The 19,920-nt window shown below is 43.6% G+C and overlaps 1 protein-coding gene across 1 annotated transcript; it reads right to left on the reverse strand.

The window, feature by feature from the left end:
* Positions 1-200: 200 nt before the first annotated feature.
* smc3 (structural maintenance of chromosomes 3) lies at positions 201-18,735 on the reverse strand. The gene is made up of 29 exons (XM_080522515.1): positions 18,605-18,735; positions 17,959-18,034; positions 17,743-17,781; positions 17,527-17,594; positions 17,325-17,396; positions 17,107-17,186; positions 16,537-16,615; positions 16,188-16,305; positions 15,544-15,719; positions 15,318-15,398; positions 14,949-15,113; positions 13,949-14,070; positions 13,292-13,505; positions 12,634-12,737; positions 11,294-11,393; positions 10,567-10,727; positions 9,968-10,109; positions 9,684-9,834; positions 9,112-9,264; positions 7,282-7,433; positions 6,728-6,886; positions 5,459-5,566; positions 5,054-5,162; positions 4,305-4,552; positions 3,036-3,248; positions 2,486-2,674; positions 2,080-2,257; positions 1,483-1,589; positions 201-1,224 (listed from the first exon to the last, which is right to left on the reverse strand). The coding sequence occupies exons 1-29, from the start codon at positions 18,617-18,619 to the stop codon at positions 1,153-1,155; spliced, it is 3,651 nt and encodes a 1,216-aa protein (XP_080378641.1). The 5' UTR covers positions 18,620-18,735; the 3' UTR covers positions 201-1,152.
* Between the last annotated feature and the right edge of the window lie 1,185 nt (positions 18,736-19,920).

Below are 19,920 nucleotides of genomic sequence, written 5' to 3' on the forward strand. Positions count from 1 at the left end.
CTCCAAGGTAGAACTTGTGTTATTCCTGCCTGTTGCGTTTCCATGTAGTTATGCTGGGTTGTGTTGCATAGCGCCACCAAGTGGTGTAATTGAATTTCATGGATGCCGAATTTGCCTTTCATCTGCCAAAAAAGACAAACCACAAGATGAATCAACAAGGTTTATACGATTTTTATTGTTTTCTAACGAAGTAAGAGGGAGAAAAACAAAACCACGTTAAAATGCAGTGTAGAACTAAAACTGGTTAGAATATATTGAAATGACCTAAACAGGGAATGCCAAGATACAGTAAACAAAAATAAAAATAAACACAATTTTCAAAATGTTTTACACACCACATTTCTGGTCATTTCTGGTCAAGACACACAAGTTATTGTAATTTAATTTTATTGTGGTCATTTCAGGGATCATACATTTAATGATTTCTCTGTCTGAAGTCAATAAACCACCATTGAACCAATAAACCATTATGAAGTCATAATCCCATAGCTTGAGATTAACTGGTGACACTATTTATCAGAACTATTTCCAAATTTCTGAAAATCTGAGATTTTGAAATGTATGATCACCAGTTAATAAAGTTAGCATGACATTTCAACAGCATAATTCAATAGCACATTTCAACAGTAACGTTTAAAAAACGACAACATGCTTTCGAAAAGAATCTCAATTTCCATTACATACAATGCTTCTGCATACCTCATCTCAAACATGACAACTTACAAAAAACCTTCTTAAAACCGGTTTTTTAAAAAGCGGACTAAAAAACAACATTAGTTTGATATCCCTCTCCAATTGCAGATGATGTCAGAGAAGGGAATGCTTGAGATTAACTGGTGACACTATTTATCAGAACATGACATTTCAACAGCACAATTCAATAGCACATTTAAAACAGTAAAGTTTAAAAAACGACAACATGCTTTCGAAAAGAATCTCAATTTCCATTACATACAATGCTTCTTCAGCACCTCATCTCAAACATGACAACTTACAAAAAACCTTCTGAAAACCTGTTTTTTGAAAAGCGGACTAAAAAACAACATGCCGCTACTAAGCGCCTGATAGACTGAGTTCTGTCTGAGTTGGGGGATTGAAGGCTCAGAGCTATGCAGTGCAAGATGGAGGGTGACGAAGACGGGATGATCCCTCTTAACCATGGGTGGTGTCGTCCTCCACAAAGTCTTTCGCCTGCTCCGCCGAGATCACGTCAATGTGACTCACCTGAAAACAAACACAGGCACACAAACACACACTTAGTGACCAATGCCTGACCTTGAGCTGTGCTGATGCATCACCAACTGCATTAGGCTATGAAATATCACCATCTCAAAATGCCAGGTGCGGAGTTGAACCACTCAGCTGAAAATCAGGCAGAGCAGCTGAAAATAGCCTGAGTAGCCAGTAGTTACATACTGGAGCAAGATTATTAAAACTTTTCATTTTATTATAACTTTTATTTTAAAGTGAAAAGATCATCACCTTATTTCTGAACTTGACTCCGTAGAACTTGTCGGCCGACTCCAGGAGCTCCGGTCTGAATGTAGTGGTGATGAACTGGGCGTGGCCAGCCAGCTCAACAATCATATCTGAAACACGTTACAGGTTATGGTTATTGCAGGCTTAGTGTTGAACACATTTTTGATGGTTAAATGTAGTGTAATTACTGTAATTATGAAATGATGGTCATTATTTGTATGGATTCAATGGCTGAGGCGTGGCTGGAGGAGGTCATGTCATTATCGCCCAAGGCTCTTCATTTGAGCTTTTGGGGAGTGAGCATCAGTTGCTTATTCTATTGTTTCAAGGCCATCAAAGTGTTGACTAAATGTGAACATTGGCAGACAGTTCCATGTCTGAAATGTGTGTGAATCATAATGCTAGGAAAAGAGGCTACCTACGCATTCTTATAACAACAACACATGTTAGAAGGTAGGGTACGCTTCCCTGCTAGTTCTCTGTTAAATCCATAAATAAAAATAGTCATTGAGGCCAATTATGTAACTGAATGTGTGTGTGTGTGTGTGTGTGTGTGTGTGTGTGTGTGTGTGTGTGCGAGTGTGTTGTTGTTGTTGTTACCTGACACAGCCTTCCTGTGCTGGGCGTCCAGGGCCTGGTCGATCTCATCAAACAGGTAGAATGGGGCAGGGTCACACTTTTGGATGGCGAAGATGAGAGCCAGTGCCACCAGAGACTTCTGACCCCCAGACAGCTGCTGCATCTCCCTCATCTCCCCCTGCTTGCCTGTGAACGACACCTGGAGAGGAGAGCAGGAAAAGAGGGGGAGGGAAGAGGAAGAGATAGGGGAGGGAGGGAGGAAAAGAGTGTGGTGGGTTGGCAAACAGTGAGGGAAGGAAGCAATAGTCATAATATGGGGAATTCTCACAAAGATAATGTGCTCGTTTTAAAGTGGGAGTAAATAATAGAAAAGGGTAGCTCTTCTTGACACACACACACACACACACACACACACACACTCCCTTACCCTAATGCCCACTCCAGTGAACTGGTCAACAGAGGGCACACTGCTCTGGGATCCGGACCCCACGCTGTCTGTGCCCCCCTCTCCCTCGTCCTGGGACTGGCTGCCCTCCGCGTCACCCTTCTTCATCACCAGCGTGGCCTTGCCCCCCGGCACCAGCTTCTGGAACACCTCGCTGAAGTTCTTAGACACCTGGGAGTGGGGCAAGGAAGAAACACAAGATGGAGTTACTGGTTAGAATCATGAGATTAACGATCCAACTGAATAAAAACAAAAAACAGAAGGATCTTAATGAATCCTTCCACGTTTCTAAGATACGCCTGAAATGGTAGGTCAGGTACAGGGCAATAAACTATGACTGAGCTCAGGTCAGGGGTCTTCCATGTACCCTAAGTAGCTGCATGCTATTTAGATGGGATGACAGTCCAGCACAACTCCCAGGCTTCAAGCCTTTCGACACGAAAAAAAAATCTTATCCTATCGTATTTCAGACCCAGCTCAGAGATTGACTTAAAAGCTGCAGCACAGGGACAAGTCGGGAGGCGTCGCCTACCTGTTTGAAGGTGAGCTGGATGGCCTCGTACTTGCGCAACTCCAGGACGTTCATCAGCTCGTTGATGGACTTGTGGCCGCGCTCCAGCTCGTCCTGTCGCTTGATGAGCTTCTCCTTTTGCTCCGAGAAGTTGACAAACTGGTCCAGGGCCTTCTTGTTCACGTGGCTGTACTTCTTCAGCTCTGTGTTGCACTGCTCCAGCTTACGGAACAGCTGGGGGACAAGAGGAAGAAAATGATGAAGACATTTAATGTACACTGTAAATCGGAGAGCGCGCGGGGGGGGGGACCATCCGTATTTATGAGGAACGACAGATGGTGAAAAGGTGTAGGAACACACTTGTGAAAGGAGGGAACAAGTCGGCAACCAATCAAAATGACTCTGAGTAATTCCCACTACTACCTAGTTAACTATAACACTACTTTACATTGTTAGCAGGCTGAATGATTGGGCTAATCACGATTTGGTGTGTTATCAGCTAGGTTGAAACAACAGCCAGCACACCCTGTAGATTTTTAAAATGTATTAATTTTGTTATACTTTATACATTGAATTTCAACAAAGTGAAGTGAACTTTAATGTCTTCTTTTCTATTAATATCTTCATTAGACACAGACGTGATCTCAACTGTGAAAGTACATTCCTTGAAAACACCCAATTAATGATTTTTCGGTTTCTATTTCAAGTCTAGGTGAAGATGAGAAGAGTTATCACATCTCAACCTCATCCATTTGTGGAAGTAATGTGACCGCCTAACCTCACAGCTCCATGTCCTGTGGAGAGAGATTAACTAGATGCAGTGTTTATGAGAAAGCACACAGGACTATTTCCAGCCTCATCAAGGAGAGAGTGTGCAGGCACACAGGCGCCCACGCACACACAGGCACACGCACACGCACACACACAGCAAAAGCTGCAGTCAGCCCACTCAACACACACTCTGCAGTACCCAGAGGAGGCTGGCATCAGGGAGTGCTGACTGCCCAGTGAGTCACTGGTGAGTGGGTGGGCTGTAACTGCCCTGGTCGAGGAGCAGAGGGAAGGTGGAAGAGGAAGAAGAGAGACGTGACACTGAAGAGAGAATGTATAAATAAATGTATGGAATAACCTACGGATGTCTATGCTTGGGTTTATATGAATAGACGTGATCATGGGAGATGAAATGTGTAGAATGCTCAATGTAGGAGGTAACGTTCAAATGACTGTTGTGATAGTTTGGCTGTTGGATTGATTGTGTGTGTGTGTGTGTGTGTGTGTTCCCTCTCTCACCTGTTTGAGAGTGAGTGTCTGGTACTTCTCGAACGCCTCCTGCGGCAGGGAGCCCAGCTCCCGGATCTTCTTCATACACTCCTCTTTCTTCTTCAGCAGCATGCCCTGCCGGTTGGTCATCTTCTCCAGCTCCTTGGTGTCGTGGTTGATGGAGTCGTTTTGCTCCTTCTCGATGTTCTTCCAGCGGTCCATGTTCTTCGCATGGTCCTTGATCTCGATCTCTGTCTTGTCGATCAGCACGTCCAGCTCTAATTCGGGTGGGTAGGTGAGGGGGGGGGGGAGAGATTTATAGAATGAGGATTAATATGATCAGCATATAATAATAATAATAATTATTATTTATTTGTATAGCACTTTCCCTATGTGACAGGGTCTGGTGAAAAGGTCTGCATGTCTGAAAAAAAAACAGAAAAATGATCTTGCCCTACTTGGGGACTTTTTCACCAGACCCTGTCACATATAGTGTGGCGGCACTTGAAGTTGATTTAGGTACAATGAGGAATTTCATCCTTGAGTTCCTTGTGTAGAATTCTTGAAAGTGGTCATCTATCAATTCAGTGATGATCATTCCAGAAAGACCAAAACAATGCTTCATAGGTGAACTTTGAACTTCTCAGTCATACCCCAACTGGAACATTTACACAACCCAGTGGGCAGGCTACCATAATGACCAGAAATAATCAGTAGGGGGGCAGAACTTCCTCACAACCCAGAAATGATTAGGGTTGTGATGGAGTGGGTGCACCTACCCTCTGAGCGGTTGAGGGTGTCTTTGATGCGCTTGTTGATGCCGTCCAGCTCGGAGCTGGTGGCCGTGAGCATCGTGCCTCCCTCAGTCTCTCTCAGCTCGTTCAGCTCCTGAAAGGTAACAGGGGGCAAAGGCAACATTCAGGGATTGTTCCCATGACACAGATTACTCCTATTACTAGACTAAATTACATTCGTGATAGAATTCAGGAGGCATTGTCTGTGTCTGGGGAGGGGCCACTTGGTGCTGGTTTGCCAGACCTGGATTATGTCTACTCCTAGGTGAATGGAGGTAGTTCATTGTTAATGTGTTGGAGTCCCTATAGGCAAGCCTGATTAAAGATCTTTGCAAACATTAGCCAAATATATTCTATATTCATTTGATGAGCCCTTGCTTAGCAGTGTACCTGTTCTACTTGGTCTAGACGCTTCCGTAGATTCTCATTGAGGTACGTTTCCACCCTGGTCATGATTCCCTCCAGCTTGATTCTCTCATTCAGGAGCTGCCTGTTGTCCTAGAAAACACAAAACAACATAGTCATAATTAGGGCTGGGTTCAAAAAATCGATTTCCCGATTCTGAATCGATCTTCATTAAATGAGCGATTTATCGATTCATAAGTCCCGAGATCGATCTTTCATTTTTTTTTTTTTTTTAATATATAAACCCCTCAAAAAACGTTCGGAAACGCTTTTTTTGTTGATTATTACCGGTAGGCTATGTTTGTAGCCCCTTTATTTACATCGGCTGCAGTAAAGCACGTTAAAAAGCACTTTTTGTAGTTGCAAAATGTTGGTCAATGATGTTCATATGTTCCAATAAAATGTGTTCCAATAAAAAGTACATTCATGTAACTGCTTTGGAGTCAATTCATTGATATGTTTAACAATGCTACATGTTATAGGGTTCCTTGAACCATTTATAGCATTAATTCTGAGAATCTCTTTCATATTCAAGCAAAAAATGTATATTTTAACTAGATCGAATCGGAATCGAATCGAATCGTGAATCGAATCGAATCGTGAGCTCACTGAGCTGGTGAATCGGAATCGAATCGTTTTGGGAAATCAGTGGCGATACCCAGCCCTAGTCATAATGTACTTTCATAATATGCATAACCACCCCCCCCCCAGCTTTGATGAACAGCTGCAAAACAAACAAACCCAGAGAATCGGATATTAATTCAAAGAAAGAAAACAGAGGGAGGAGGGAGGAGCATGGTGGGGTCACGGCTGGCTCCTACGCTCATGCACATGAAAGGCTCTAATTCGGGGGCCGGTTGCATAACAGACTGCCGAGGTCTAGTGAGGTGGCTGTGGAGGAGGAGGCTCAGACAGTGTTGTTATCATCCCACTCCACTGCAAGGAGCCATGGCTCAGGGCTCAATGTGTTTAGTCAACAGAGACGCTAGTCTGAGGGGAGAGGAGTGGTGTGTGTGTGTGTGTGTGTGTGTTGTACAGATCACAGAGGCTGTTTACAAATACGTGCAAATCAGACACCTACTTTCTTCCATGATCAGAGAACTAGAATCTAATCAACGCCTGGTATTTATGTATTAAAAGCATTTTTAAAAATACTATGACTTAAAGTGTATTCATTAGAGTGCTTTCCATTTTTTTCCCTTCGCTCCGTGGTCAACTCCACTGTCTACTACAGTGCGGTGCGTTGTCCCGTACCTGCTGAAGCTGTCTGATCTCATCGTTGAGGTCATCCACACGTCTCTGGTCGTCCAGGCTGAGCTGAGAGAGCAGGTCTGTACCCAGCTCTGCCTTCAGGGACTCCCGGGTGGACTCCATGGCGTGCAGGCTGGCCTCCAGACTCTGGAGACTGCGTTGCTACAGGGAGAGGAAGGTGTGATTAATGGATGGTACAGAAATGGCTTTGGGAACGAAAGTGGAACGGGTGTTTCTTTATCAACACACTTCCAGGTGTTACAATGGGGTTCCTAACAACTATTCCTGGCTAGTCATAGGATACCAGGTGTCGCTTGACAACCAGAGACCAGGACTTAGAAAAACTTGAATCTGGATTAGAATGATCCTTTCACTATCCAGGATCAGAGCGATCAGGCTGATTTCCCCTATACTACTCAAAATCTGCAAGATGAGCTGATCCTGGATAGCAAAGAACAATCCGATTTTAAGTTTTGAAATACTGAGACCAACCTGAATAAACAAAGATGAAATTAAAAAATAAAATAACACAGTGAACTTGATAAGTGTGCGTGTACTTTTGGCATGAAGGTCTTCTCCGACTGCTGCCTCTTCTCCTTGAGCATCTTCATCTCCGACAGGATGCTGTCTCTGGAGGCCTTGAACTTCCTCTGCTGGGTCTCGATCTGCTGCATCTGGTTCATCAGCTGGTCGATCTCATTATTGATACGTGCACGGGAGAGTTAAGGAACACTCACTTACACACACACACACACACACATACCTTCACAGTCTCAATCTCCAGTCTTGGGATATTAGCTATTGATCGCAAATAAGCAGTGGGTTATTGATTATTGATCTGAAAGATTAATGGACCAGACTAAAAGAGTATCTGGTTCATCCATCTCTCGATATATGCACGCACTGCAGGGTTGAGGATACATTACAGAGCTTTTGTCACACATGGTGCTGCATTCTGCTGGAATGTTGACTGCATGGTTCATAATATGTTTATCATCGAGCTCAAGAGCTCTTCCATAGGTCGAGAGTTCTATATACTATAGTAACACTCCATACATTCTCAGTTCCATCAGTTGTAGGGGTGGGCTATTGATTATTGATCGATAAGGTAATAAAAGGGGTTAAAAGAGGACGCATCTGGTTCATCCATCTCATTATTGACATGTGCACTACAGGGTTAAGGAAGACCATCGACCACACAGGCACTGTTCAATCAGTCTAGCAGGGGCTTATTGATCCAAAAGAAGTGTGGTAAAGTCATCTACTAATCATCTACTTTGGTGCCTGTGTCCATCTACGATTGAGGCCTTCTGTCTAATTGTCAGGTGACACGAGGTCAGAGGTACACAACAAAAACAGCTTTGAACTTTTAACTGATGGAGTGTCACGCCTCTGAGTCACGGCTGGAGTCAAGGCCTGACGCCACCTCCACCCACACTTAATGATACCCTCTCACAAATACACCACAGAACACAAACAAACAAACAAACGCACACAGCATTACCTCAGTGTGTGTACGTGCGCATATTTATTACCTTTCTCTCTAATAGCTTCTAGTCCCCTCGCTGATGCCAGTGACTCACTCCCTGGGCCCATTGTGACCTAATGCACTCTAATCCTCTGTGGCCTTATGAGAACACTCATATCGCCCCTGGCAGTCTCCTACTTGCTGCCTGAGGCTTAATGCCGCCTTCGTTCAATTCAAGAGCTCTCGGAATTAGCCAATAGGGAGCCATACGCAAATCCTACGCAAATTGTTGGTGGGAAGCTCAGAGATTCCAAGGAGTTATTGAACGGACCATAAGACATAACCTGGTTACTGTGGACTAAATCCAACACCCTCTAAACCTCCAGGGCCCTCCACCCGGAGGACTGTATGACTCAACAGGGGAGACTTGTGGGTAGGAATCGGACAGGCTCATTGTAATGGATGGAACGGAGTCATACCATTCACACGTTTGATACCAAAATGGATTCCATGATACCAATCCTTATTCCATACATTACATTGAGCCCATCCTCCGATTTCTACCTCCATCAGCCTCCCCTGTGAGCCCCAGCCATCACCAACCTAACCCCACCTGTTAAGAAATGAAAAAGGCACGCTAGGCTTGGGAGTCAAATAGTGTGGGAAATATATCTCTGAAGGCACTCTTTTGAAGGACACTTATTGACACTACAAATAAAGAAAAAAAGAAAAGAAATGTGATGGAAATCGTGGCTTTCAAATCAACCTGTTTGAAGACAATAGGGCTGAGCTGTAAGGTAATATACCCCAATTTCTTGTTTTTGTTTTTTAAGACAAACTAAAAGTAACCAAATGAAGAGAAAGGTGAAAGGATAATAATAATAATAATAATAATAATAATAATAATGTGAAAGGATATGTTCTATGTTCCTGCGCAGGTTCTCGTTGAGCTTGGCCTCCAGGCCTCTCAGCTCCTCCTCCGCCTTCCTCATGTCCTTCTGCAGCTCCAGACGGGACTTCCTGGCGTCATAGTAACCTCCTGTCAGAGCGCCGCGGTGGCTGACCTGGTCACCTAGGAGACGGGGGACAGACGGACAGGGGCGTCAAAATTACCTGAAGAAGCCCTTTTCGTTGTTTGTCTTAGTTTGATTAAAACAGAAATGTGGTAAATGCTGTGTAAAACATAAGTGTGCTGATCATGGTTTAATTTATACAAACACAGGTGATAACACACACATATAGAACTGACTGCACACAGAAAAACAAGAACAACAGGTAGACTATTTCAATGACAATGTACAGATATAAACAGTAGATGTGATGTGATATTCAGGGGAGGCTGGTGGAGGTCAAAATCAGACAATGGGCTCATTGTAATGCATGGAATGGAATGAGGAACGGTATCAAACTCATTCCATTCCACGCATTACAATTGCAATGAGCCGGACCTCTACCAGCCTCCCCTGTGTGGGCTTGGCAGTGGCAGCGTACCCTCCAGTGTGATACAGTCCATGGTGAAGGCTCTGGCCAGCTGGGTGGACACCTCCATGCTGCGGCAGATCAGGGTCTTTCCAAACACGTGTTTGAAGGCCTTCTCAAACGGGTCTTCGTAGCGCAGCTTGCTGATCATAGGGATGGCATCCTGACAGAAGAGGTGGAGGAGGGGGTTAACATCCAGCTAGTTACCTGTTTCCTGGTGGTGGTTGTTGTTGTTCTCAACTAATGACAAACAAAAAGAGCTCCAATAACCCCTTTTGACAAGGGCGTTCTCTTACATTGGTCTCTGGGTAGGCGGTGTCCCTGACGTCCAGCTTGCTGAGGGGCAAGAAGGTGACCTCTCCAGGCAGGTTCATCTTGTTAAACTCTGTCAGGATCTTGGTGCTCACCTCATCAGTCTCCACGATGTGATAAAACAACCTGGGAGGGGAAACAAAGAAACACACACACACACACACACACACACACACACACACACACACACACACACACACACACACACACACACAGAGATTTTGAGAAAGAGAACTTCTAATCTCTGACCTACTTGGGTTAGCAGCTATGGGTGCAATGATGTATGACGCACAACTCCAGGGATCAACACATGAAAAACACTCTCCTGGCTTTGCAGTGAAACCTTTTCTTTAAAAACTAGTGTCTCTGAGATTAGTCAACCCTGCAAGCATTCATCAAAATGAAGCCTGTCAGAGTATCAACATTAAATCTATCAAAATTCAATTAAATTGAATCAAAGTGAAGCCTATCAAAGTAGGAAATAATTAGATAACTGTTCCTCTAACCAAGTGACAACCTTCCAATGCAGTGGACCAACCAGTCACGTTTAGATTTTAAGTCAAGCTGTCTCGCCAGCCCATACCTGGTCCCTGCGGTCACCTCCACGCAGGTGTAGAAGGCGGGCTCGCACGTAAAGTTGTTCATGACGATGCCGTTGTAGCCGTTGATGACGTGCTGGTTGATGCCCTTCCGGCGGAAGTGCTCCAGGACCTTACCGATGCTGTCGATGCCGTTCAGAATAGCCTGGCGAGCAGGAAGGAACACACAGAGACAGACACGGTGAGTCACACTGGTAGGAACACTTAAGCTTAATAAAGACTTCAAAAGCCAGGAAGCAACCGGTCATCTATGTGACCGTTATAGAAAGAGTCTTTCACAGAATGACCAGAAGAAATGATTTGACTGTTAGCCAGAAAGAAAGAATAGAGTCAGAAAACACTTGACATATGACTGGATAGGTCAAGTGTGATGCTTTTTGTTGGGATCTACAATCTCCGTTTCTTTCCTAATGACTGACCAAGACTTCTGGTGGAACTGTTGAGATGTGATGTCTTCTCATCAGGCTTCGACTCATCGCTAAATTTGTGCCATTTCCAAAGCCGGAGATGAGTGTCTGTGATGCAGAAGGGCTTGTGATGGTGTGTGTGTGTGTGTGTGTGCCACATACAGTGCAGACGATGTGGATGACACGTGGCTCAACATGCCTGTGTGTGTAATGTATGTATGTTATGGTGTCATCTAACAGGTAGATCTTTTCCAGACACAACAGTCAGTGGTTTGGTATTGGGAGAGAGGTGGAGGATCCAGACCTTGCCAGTTGCTGCTCTCAGGAGCTGCTGTTTCTTCTCCAGGTCCTCTCGTTTGGCAGCCAAGGCCTGCTGCTCTGCGTTCTCCTCACGCCAAAGGTAGCTGGAAAACACACACACACACACACGTTACAAAACAACAAACACCACTAACACATGCCAGCCCAACCTGTGTTACCAAACAACACTGCTTGTACCCTACCATTAAATAGGTGGGCCGGCCCACCTGCCTGGATCGGTTTTGTCTAAACCTTTTTGGCTTAGTGAGAACTCAGTAGAACATTTTAGTAATGGCCATCCTGGATGCTGATATATGGGCCTCTGTACCCCACTTAAGAAAACACTAAGCAAATCCAAGATTATTGACAACCAGAACCATGGTCATTCATTGCAGCCAAAGTGTTGTGGGTTAACAAGAAGTAAAATAGTTTGGAGAATTACGGATCAATTGAAAACTCATTCCATTCAAAAGACATGAAATCATGTGAAAAATATGTACCAAACCAAAGAGATTTAAAAAAATATTATTATTAATTCAGAGATCTTTTCCTCATGTTTTCTGATCCATGAACACACTACCACAATTAACCACCCCATGTTAAACACTTGGTCCCTTGTCATTCGATACAAAATACATTGAATCAGATTCTCCTGTTATCTTCCGACTGCATGGACACCAAACCATAATCATATTATATTTTGTTATTTATTTTGAGAGTTTTTCCTCTCCTCTCTTTTCTAAGCTTCCTGATGCATAGGTCCGCTAGAGCGCTACTACATCTTATTCACCACCGCCTGGTCTGACAGCTCAGCACCTCCAGGGCCATAGCAGCATATAGCAGCAGCCAAAGCCTGTGGCATCCTTGACCTCCTGTTATAAATAACTCCATTGTTACAGGGAATGAAAACAGGGGCATGCTGACATTCACTGGACACAATGCTTAGGTACCAAACTAAAGGTTGCAAGCCGGAAACAGCATATGTGCTTAAGGGTGATGACAATACCAACCTTTCAGGCTTAATGCGGTTGAGTCATATGTATGCTTGCGTGGCGACGTTTTAGTTTCAAGCCTATGACTCAATAAACATTACGGAGAAAGACGGAGGAGGGGGGGGTCGAGAAAAAATAAGAAGGTAGAGTCGATCGGCTTTCTTTCTCTCGCTCACTCTGGAGCTCCTCGTTCTTGTTCGTAACTTCGTAATAACTGAATCGTGTTTGAAATTTTGCGTGGAATAGCCCCGGAGCCAACCAAAGACAGCTCAGGAATGGAAATATGATGGGTAGGTTACGTATATTAACTACAAACAAAAAAAAATCCCTTTAAGAAGAAAGCCCCTCTTACTTTCTCTCGCTCTGGAGCTCATCTTTCTTGTTTTTGACTTCGTAGTATTTCTTATCCAGCTCCTCCACACGGGTTTTCACCTCACTCAGGTCCTGGTCCAGTTTCTAGAGGAGGAAAACAAACAAGTCAGACTTGCCCCCCCAAAACATTAAACAGAATAATATTCCTCCCAAAATGACATTATAAAATAATAAAAAAGGCATTGTGCCAAACATAATAATGCTAGTAGTATACAAATTGAACAGTCCTATACAGTAGGTCTAATCCACTTGACTGGCACAGAATTGGATAATGCACATATTATATGTACAATATAATAGACAGGTACCACTGAGGAGAAGGCTTCAGAAGACTAGAGCAATTCTGGTCATTCTAGATCAGATACATGTTGGGTTTACGTACACAGGATAGACTATACTAGGCTACAGTAGAATACACTCAACTTAAATTTAGTATAATAGTTCATTTCTAGACTAGACTAATCAATCCAGTCACTGTTGGGGGTAGTGCTCCATGTTCAGAGAACTTATACATTCAGAGAACTTGCATACATACATACAGAACTTAGAACAGGTAACTGAAACAGGAGGTACACAAGAGTAGACTTCAGAAAACCATTATATTCATTCTGGTTCTAGTATGTGTTGTGGTTCCGTACGCTGTACTGCTCCAGATTCTTCTCCTTGCTGGTCTCCGTGTCCTCCAGGTCCTTGTGGATGGCAGTGATCTGCCTCTTCTTGTCGTTGATGGCCTGGTCCAGAGACTTGAGCTCCTTCTTGATCCACTTGTCCCTCTCCTCCTTGGAGGTGAATTGGCTGCCTCGGCCCTGCTTGGCATACAGATCTGTCCTCTCCTGGGTGGCCTGGGCCAGTCTGGGGGGAGGAAGGGGGAAGATGTATGAAGGAAGAAAAAAAAGAAACACTGCACTCACTAGAAACACCTTTCTGCTATTTAATGCACTGCAGCAGAAGTCAAGAACAGAGTTCATGTGTTGCGTTCTTCAGCATTAGAGGATTCTCTATCCCTTCTCCACAAAAGTGTGCGTTCATCCACTGCCCAAAATTGTTTCAAAAGCGTTGGATTGGTGCAAGCATTGGGGCTAGAGGGAGTTTCCACCATCTATCTGACAACAATACAACACTAAGGTAGGGGTGACTGAAGATTAGAGAATCAGCACTTTCAGAAAGCTGTTGCCCATTAAAGTCATGATTTTCTTTCCTTTTTCCGTCAGATATTAGATTAGATTAGATTAAACTTTATTGTCATTGCAGAGTACAAGTACTATACAACGAAATGCAGATATATACACACACACCTGGCGATGCCCCTCTCCTCTCTCTCCTTCACGGTGTTGAACTTGGGCTCTGTCTCCTGCAGCTCCTTCTGCTTCTCCTCGATCTTCTCCAGGAGCTTCTGACGTTCTTTCAGCAGGCGTTTCTGGGTGAGACATGGAAAAGGGTTACAATGTTACACTGTGGCCTCAACACAGACAGGAAGGCACATTTCCATGACCGTCAAGAAAGCAAAACTTACGTGGGTGGTAGGTGTCTCTCTTACACACACAGAATCCAACAGCCAAAAATACACACACAACAGTATACTCACAACAGTCATATGAATGTTACTTCCAACATTGAGCATTCTACACAGTTCATCTCCCATTATCACATCTATTCATATTAACACACACACACACAATCCAACAGGCAAACTATCACAACAGTCATATGAACGTTACCACCAACATTGAGCATTCTACACATTTCATCTCCCATTATCACGTCTATTCATATAAACACACACACACACACACTTCCGAAGTCTGCTTATATCCGGATCGGATTATAACAAGTAGCAGTCAAAAAGGCAGATGACGCAGTTCTGTCCTCCCACCCTCCTTCCTCTTGCGTTCCTCTCAATAAAAAACAAAGTCAACACTGCTCTCCAGGCCAGGTGGGCCTAATCCAACCACCAGCCAGCCTGATATGAAGGAGTATTTCACACAGGCAGAGCCAAGGTGCCATATGGAGGATGACTCGGGCCAGATCTCTAGCCTTGGGCCCGTGCCCAGGATGGAGAGATGAGAGGAGAGAGAGAGAGAGAGAGAGAGAGAGAGGGAGGTGGAGAGGGATATAGAGGGGAGGGAGGGATGATGAGGTATAAAGAGATTCAGAAGGATGATGAAAGCATAGAGGGATATTTCATTTGAGAAATTAAAAAAAAAGAAAAGAAAAAAGAAAAAGATGACTGCATACAGGGAGACAGAGAAGAGCGCGTCAGTGCCAGTATGTGACGCAGAAGGGAGGCTTCCGTACCCTCTGTTCACTGTTGCCGGCCAGCTCCTCCTGCAGGTCCTTGGACTTCAGCTCCAGCTTGGTCCTCTGTTTGATCTGTTCCTGCCGCTCAGCACTCAGCTGCTCCTTCTCTTCCTTCATGGCTGAGATCTTGGACTTGTGCTCCCGACACACACGCTCACTCTCCTGCAGGGGGAGATGGGATGGAGGGGGATTCAGAAATACTTGATCAGAGAAAGGTTGTACGTATTTGTTCATCAGGGCTTCTTATTGTTAAAAGAATATATTTGTGTATTGTACTTGTCTTTATAACAAAGTATGAAGTAACATTCATTCAAGTTTGTTGTGCATTTCATGTGCACATATTGTCCATTCCAAAGTGTTGCTTACCTCTACTTTGTCCCTGGCATCCTGCTGGGCGTCACGTAACACTCTGGATTTGTCCCCACACGTCTCTCTCTTGGAAGACAGCTGGACAACACAAGAGGACAGATTTACTGATCAGTTCCAAACGCAATACGAAATCGCGACTTTTCTGAACGTTTGTTTTCATATGACTAAATTGACTGCACGAGAACTACCGTCCATTCCCCTTTCCAAGTGATCGGTGTGTTACCTCGTCTAGTTTGGCGCGGGTCTCATTGAGCTCCTGGTTGTAGATGGTGTACTCCAGGGACCTCCTCATCTTGTCCCACTTCTGATACTGAGCTAGCTCCTCCTTCTCGTCCTCCAAGGTGTGCAGACGCTCCTCAATGTATTTCAGCAGCTCGTTGATCTTCTCTCGCTTACCCTCTGGAAAGAAAGACAAACACAGCTGTGTGTTAGTTACTGCAGATCTACTGGTGTGGCGACGGCAGAATGTGTGTATGCAATAGGTACGGGGGTGGCTTGTTCTGGATTAAAACCAGAAACTAAATAGTTGTATCCTCCATAAAGGATGAGACTGGATGGAATTATCCATATTGACAGTTTTTGTGTAAAAGACATGTTGTGTAAAACAACTTAGAGGTGAGTCAGTCATATTCCATTTGGACTGTGATTGAAGGAATGTGGAGACTGGCCCTTTCTTAGAGACATGCTTCCATGCATCCTCTTCAACTCACTTCCTACTTAAAGTGCATTGGAGGAGAAGATTTAAGTCCCTCCCCTTCCATATTTTAATTCACTGCTCTTTGAGAAGTGAGTGGAGGGCGTAGGAGAGGACACAAGGAATCGAGTTTCTAACAATTGAGAGAAAGGGACTGGTCCTTTGGGCTGTACCTGTTTCCTTCATGAGAGAGATGCTCTCTTCCTTGCGTTCATCATACACCCTGGTCCCTGCCACCTCCCTCAGCAGTTTGAGCCGCTGGGAGTCGGGGGCTGTGGCCATCTGGTTGATCTGAACACAGAAAATAGAAAAACAAGATGTAAACATATGTCATAGTGATGATGAAACTGATGATTTCACTAAATATGTTTGTTGTGTGTCATTCTGCATAAAGATATTGTACATCCATCTCTTTAGACTTGATCAGATGATAAGTTCTAACTATGAACAATCAGTAATAACAAACGTTATAGAAACATATTTGCATTGAAATAACCCCAGGTTTTGATGGTACTCCCTTACCTTTCCTTGCTTGACGATGTAGTAAGGGTTACTGCGAGAGAAGCCAGCACTCTCCAAGAGGTTCATGACATCATTTTTACTGAAAAAACAAAAAACAAGATTAAAATAAACAATCATAGGATTCCACGATCAGTCATATCAATCAATCATCAAACTTTATTTATATAGCACAAGTCATGCACTGAATGCAACTCCAAGTGCTGAACATAAAAACAATAGTAAATAAATCACAATACAATAAAACAAGAGGTAGGAGATAAGACGAATAGACCCAGTAATAAAACCTGGAATAAAACGAAGAACAAAAACAAAAAATGAGGATGTAAGAAATAGGAGTAAATGTGCAAGTTGACAAAGACAATAGGTAAAAGCCAGGCTAAAAAGGTGTTTTAAGCTTTCTTTAAAAAAAATATCCACTCTCTGCCACTCTCAAGTCATCCGGCAAGCCATTCCAAAGTCTAGGACCATAGTGGCTAAAGGCTGCTTCGCCATGGGTCTTAGTCCGGACCCCTGGAACAACCAAGAGGCTGCTGTGATTGCTCACAACGGTGATCGTGTCGCAGTACTTACGTCACCATCTTCTTGTCCAAGAAGTACTGGTCCTTCTTGGCTCCGATAACACGCCGGAGGGACACTTCCTCTTTGTCGATCTAGTGGGAGAACAGTTATACATCATTAAGCTGATTGAATATTACAAGTCTACTAGAAGTATACCTCATGTAGCCATGGAAACAGAAATACTAAATAGCATGGCTGAGTGGTTAGTTATGATGTTCGAAGAGTCTTACCGGCAGCCTGTTGTCAGAATTGTCAAATATAATCTCCACAAAAGCTGATATGACACGAGGACCAGTTCCCTCCTACAATGGTGGCAGGGAATAAGTGTATGATAATTTAGGAAGGACAAATAAAGCGGATTAAACCATAGCAGGGTTATCAACAGTGAGATGTACTGCTATATTTTGGAGTAGCATGTGTTCCACTACTTACATGGAGCAAGGCCAAGCGCTGCTCGGGGCGGAGATGGCTGAATTCATCACTGAGCACAAACTGAATGGCTGAGGAGATAGAAGCAGATGATTGCCTTTGGTTAGATAAAGCAGAAAAATACACAGAGCTCTACAAATGATTTATATTGCTTATCTTCAAATGAATTGTCATGTAAAAGGGACCTGAACCAGGAGACATTGGCCATGCTTCTCTTACCGTAGAAAAAGTTACTTTTTCCTGATCCGTTTCTTCCCACTGTGGAAACAAAACAAAACATTCACTCATGGAAAGAGCCTAATGCAAGAGGTAGGGTTTAATATCCTTACCAACCATACCTTTCTAATGCATTGACATGAAGATTATTATGAACCACGGGTTTGTGGAGGATTTCAAAATATCAATGAAAGATTGAAGTCTGAAATAAACACTCACCGATGACATTGTGCTTCGGACTGAAGGGATCAACCACAGTCTGATCCCTGTAACTTCGGAACCCCTGGATAATGACCTGTGCAGCAACACAAAACGCAGTGTCATCCAACGTTTATATGATCATATGTTAAATAATATAATTAATAGTAAACAGGACGGGCAAGAATTGTTTAGAATAAAATTGTGCCATGCTATCTTACTTGACAGCTAGAAAAGTGACATTGACAGCTGGCGATATAACCAAATAGCAGACTATAACGAATGAAAACTTCACCGTTTAGCAATAACATCGTTACATCCTGTAATAACATAGTAGTTTGCTGTTCAAGAATACGAGCTAAATTATCTAACAACAAGGTAGCTAGCTAGCTACGTAGCTACGAACATCATGACCAGAACCTAAGCTAGCTACACAACTAGCTAGCCAGTTGACAGGCAACGGCCTAGTAAACATACGGGTATAACCAGCTTTTCCAGCACATAATACAGCATTCACGTCACTAATGTTACATACAACGCTTTGTAAGAATGGTAGACTTGCTCTGCTAAACACTCCTGCAGCTTCTCTGCTGAAGTTTGCAAGCTAACAAGCTAACTCGCTTAGCAGTCATTTGGTGAGAGCGGTTCGTCGTCGCCCGCTGCTTACCTGTTTGATGTACATGGTCCGACTACGCAGGAACTTTCCTCCGAAAGCTAGTCAAACGAATTCAACTGTTTTTCCTCCACAATAGGGAAGGTGGGCCTTTAAAACGCCAGATATCCTTCTACAGTATTGTAGATTGTACAAAATGCATGTACAGAAGATCTGGAATTAAAACCTGCTAAAAACAGAAATAACAAGGAAAATGGCGATTATGGGCGGGATTAACGGGAACTCTCCATCGTGTGGAAAAAAGGGGGGACCGTGTGAATAGTAGGTGTAATAATATGCGATTGTGCCCTAAAATAAATGTTATTGGCATCGTCTAAGTGCTAGTGCGGTTACAAGTACATAAAAAAATTTGGACACAGTCCACATATTTAGAACGAGTAGGTTAGTATAGTGCACTCATCCGATTGACATCCCTAGTATTATATGAAGTTGGTATGCGCCATGTTGGGCGCCAAATGAGCTATCCGTTTCCGTTTCCGTTTCTGTTGCTAATACAAACTACAGTACATTTCATATCGTGTTGTTTTCCAACAGTGTTGGGGATATTTCCAGAGAATTCGTGGTCCAGTTGACACCACTAGTCGCACACTGTATCAACCTAGTATCTTATTGTGATGTTTGCAAGCTAACAAGCTAACTCGCTAGCAGTAATTGTGTGAGAGCGGTTCGTCCCGCTGCTTACCTGTTTGATGGTCCACTACGCAGGAACTTTCCTCCGAAAGCTAGTCAAACGAAATCAACAGTTTTTCCTCCACAATAGGGAATGTGGGCCTTTAAAACGCCAGATATCCTTCTACAGTATTGTAGATTGTACAAAATGCATGTACAGAAGATCTTGAATTAAACCTGCTAAAACAGAAATAACAAGGAAAATGGCGATTATGGGCGGGAAGAACGGGAACTCTCCATCGTGTGAAAAAAGGGTGACCATAATAATAATAATAATAATAATACATTTATTTTATAAGGCGCCTTTCATGGCACTCAAGGTCGCCGTACAACACAGTTACAAAAATATAGTCAAACAGTTAAAAAATGACAATCAAACAATTACAAATTACAATATAAAAAGCAGCCGCAGCAGGGCATTCAATAGTCGGGAGGGTGGCTCAGAGATAAGCCTGCCTGAAGAGGTGTGTTTTGATGTGTGTTTTGAATGGGTTTATGGTGTCAATGTTCCTGATGTCGGGGGGGAGGGAGTTCCAGAGGCGAGGGGCGGAGCGGCTGAAAGCTCTTGCCCCCATGGTGGACAGACGGGCAGGGGGGACAGTGAGGTTGAATGTTGAATGTTGAATAGTAGGTTTAATAAT

Source organism: Nansenia antarctica, assembly GCF_963989245.1.
Source record: "Nansenia antarctica genome assembly, chromosome: 2".
NCBI lineage: Eukaryota > Metazoa > Chordata > Actinopteri > Argentiniformes > Microstomatidae > Nansenia > Nansenia antarctica.

Bases quoted from the DNA above. Each gene is read 5' to 3' on its own strand.
- smc3 (XM_080522515.1), bottom strand. The intron at 17,782-17,958 runs GTGAGTGTTTAT...TTGTTTCCACAG, and splicing joins TCCGAAGCACAATGTCATCG to TGGGAAGAAACGGATCAGGA. The intron at 15,720-16,187 runs GTACAGCCCAAA...CTTTCTTTCCAG, and splicing joins CTCTCTCATGAAGGAAACAG to AGGGTAAGCGAGAGAAGATC.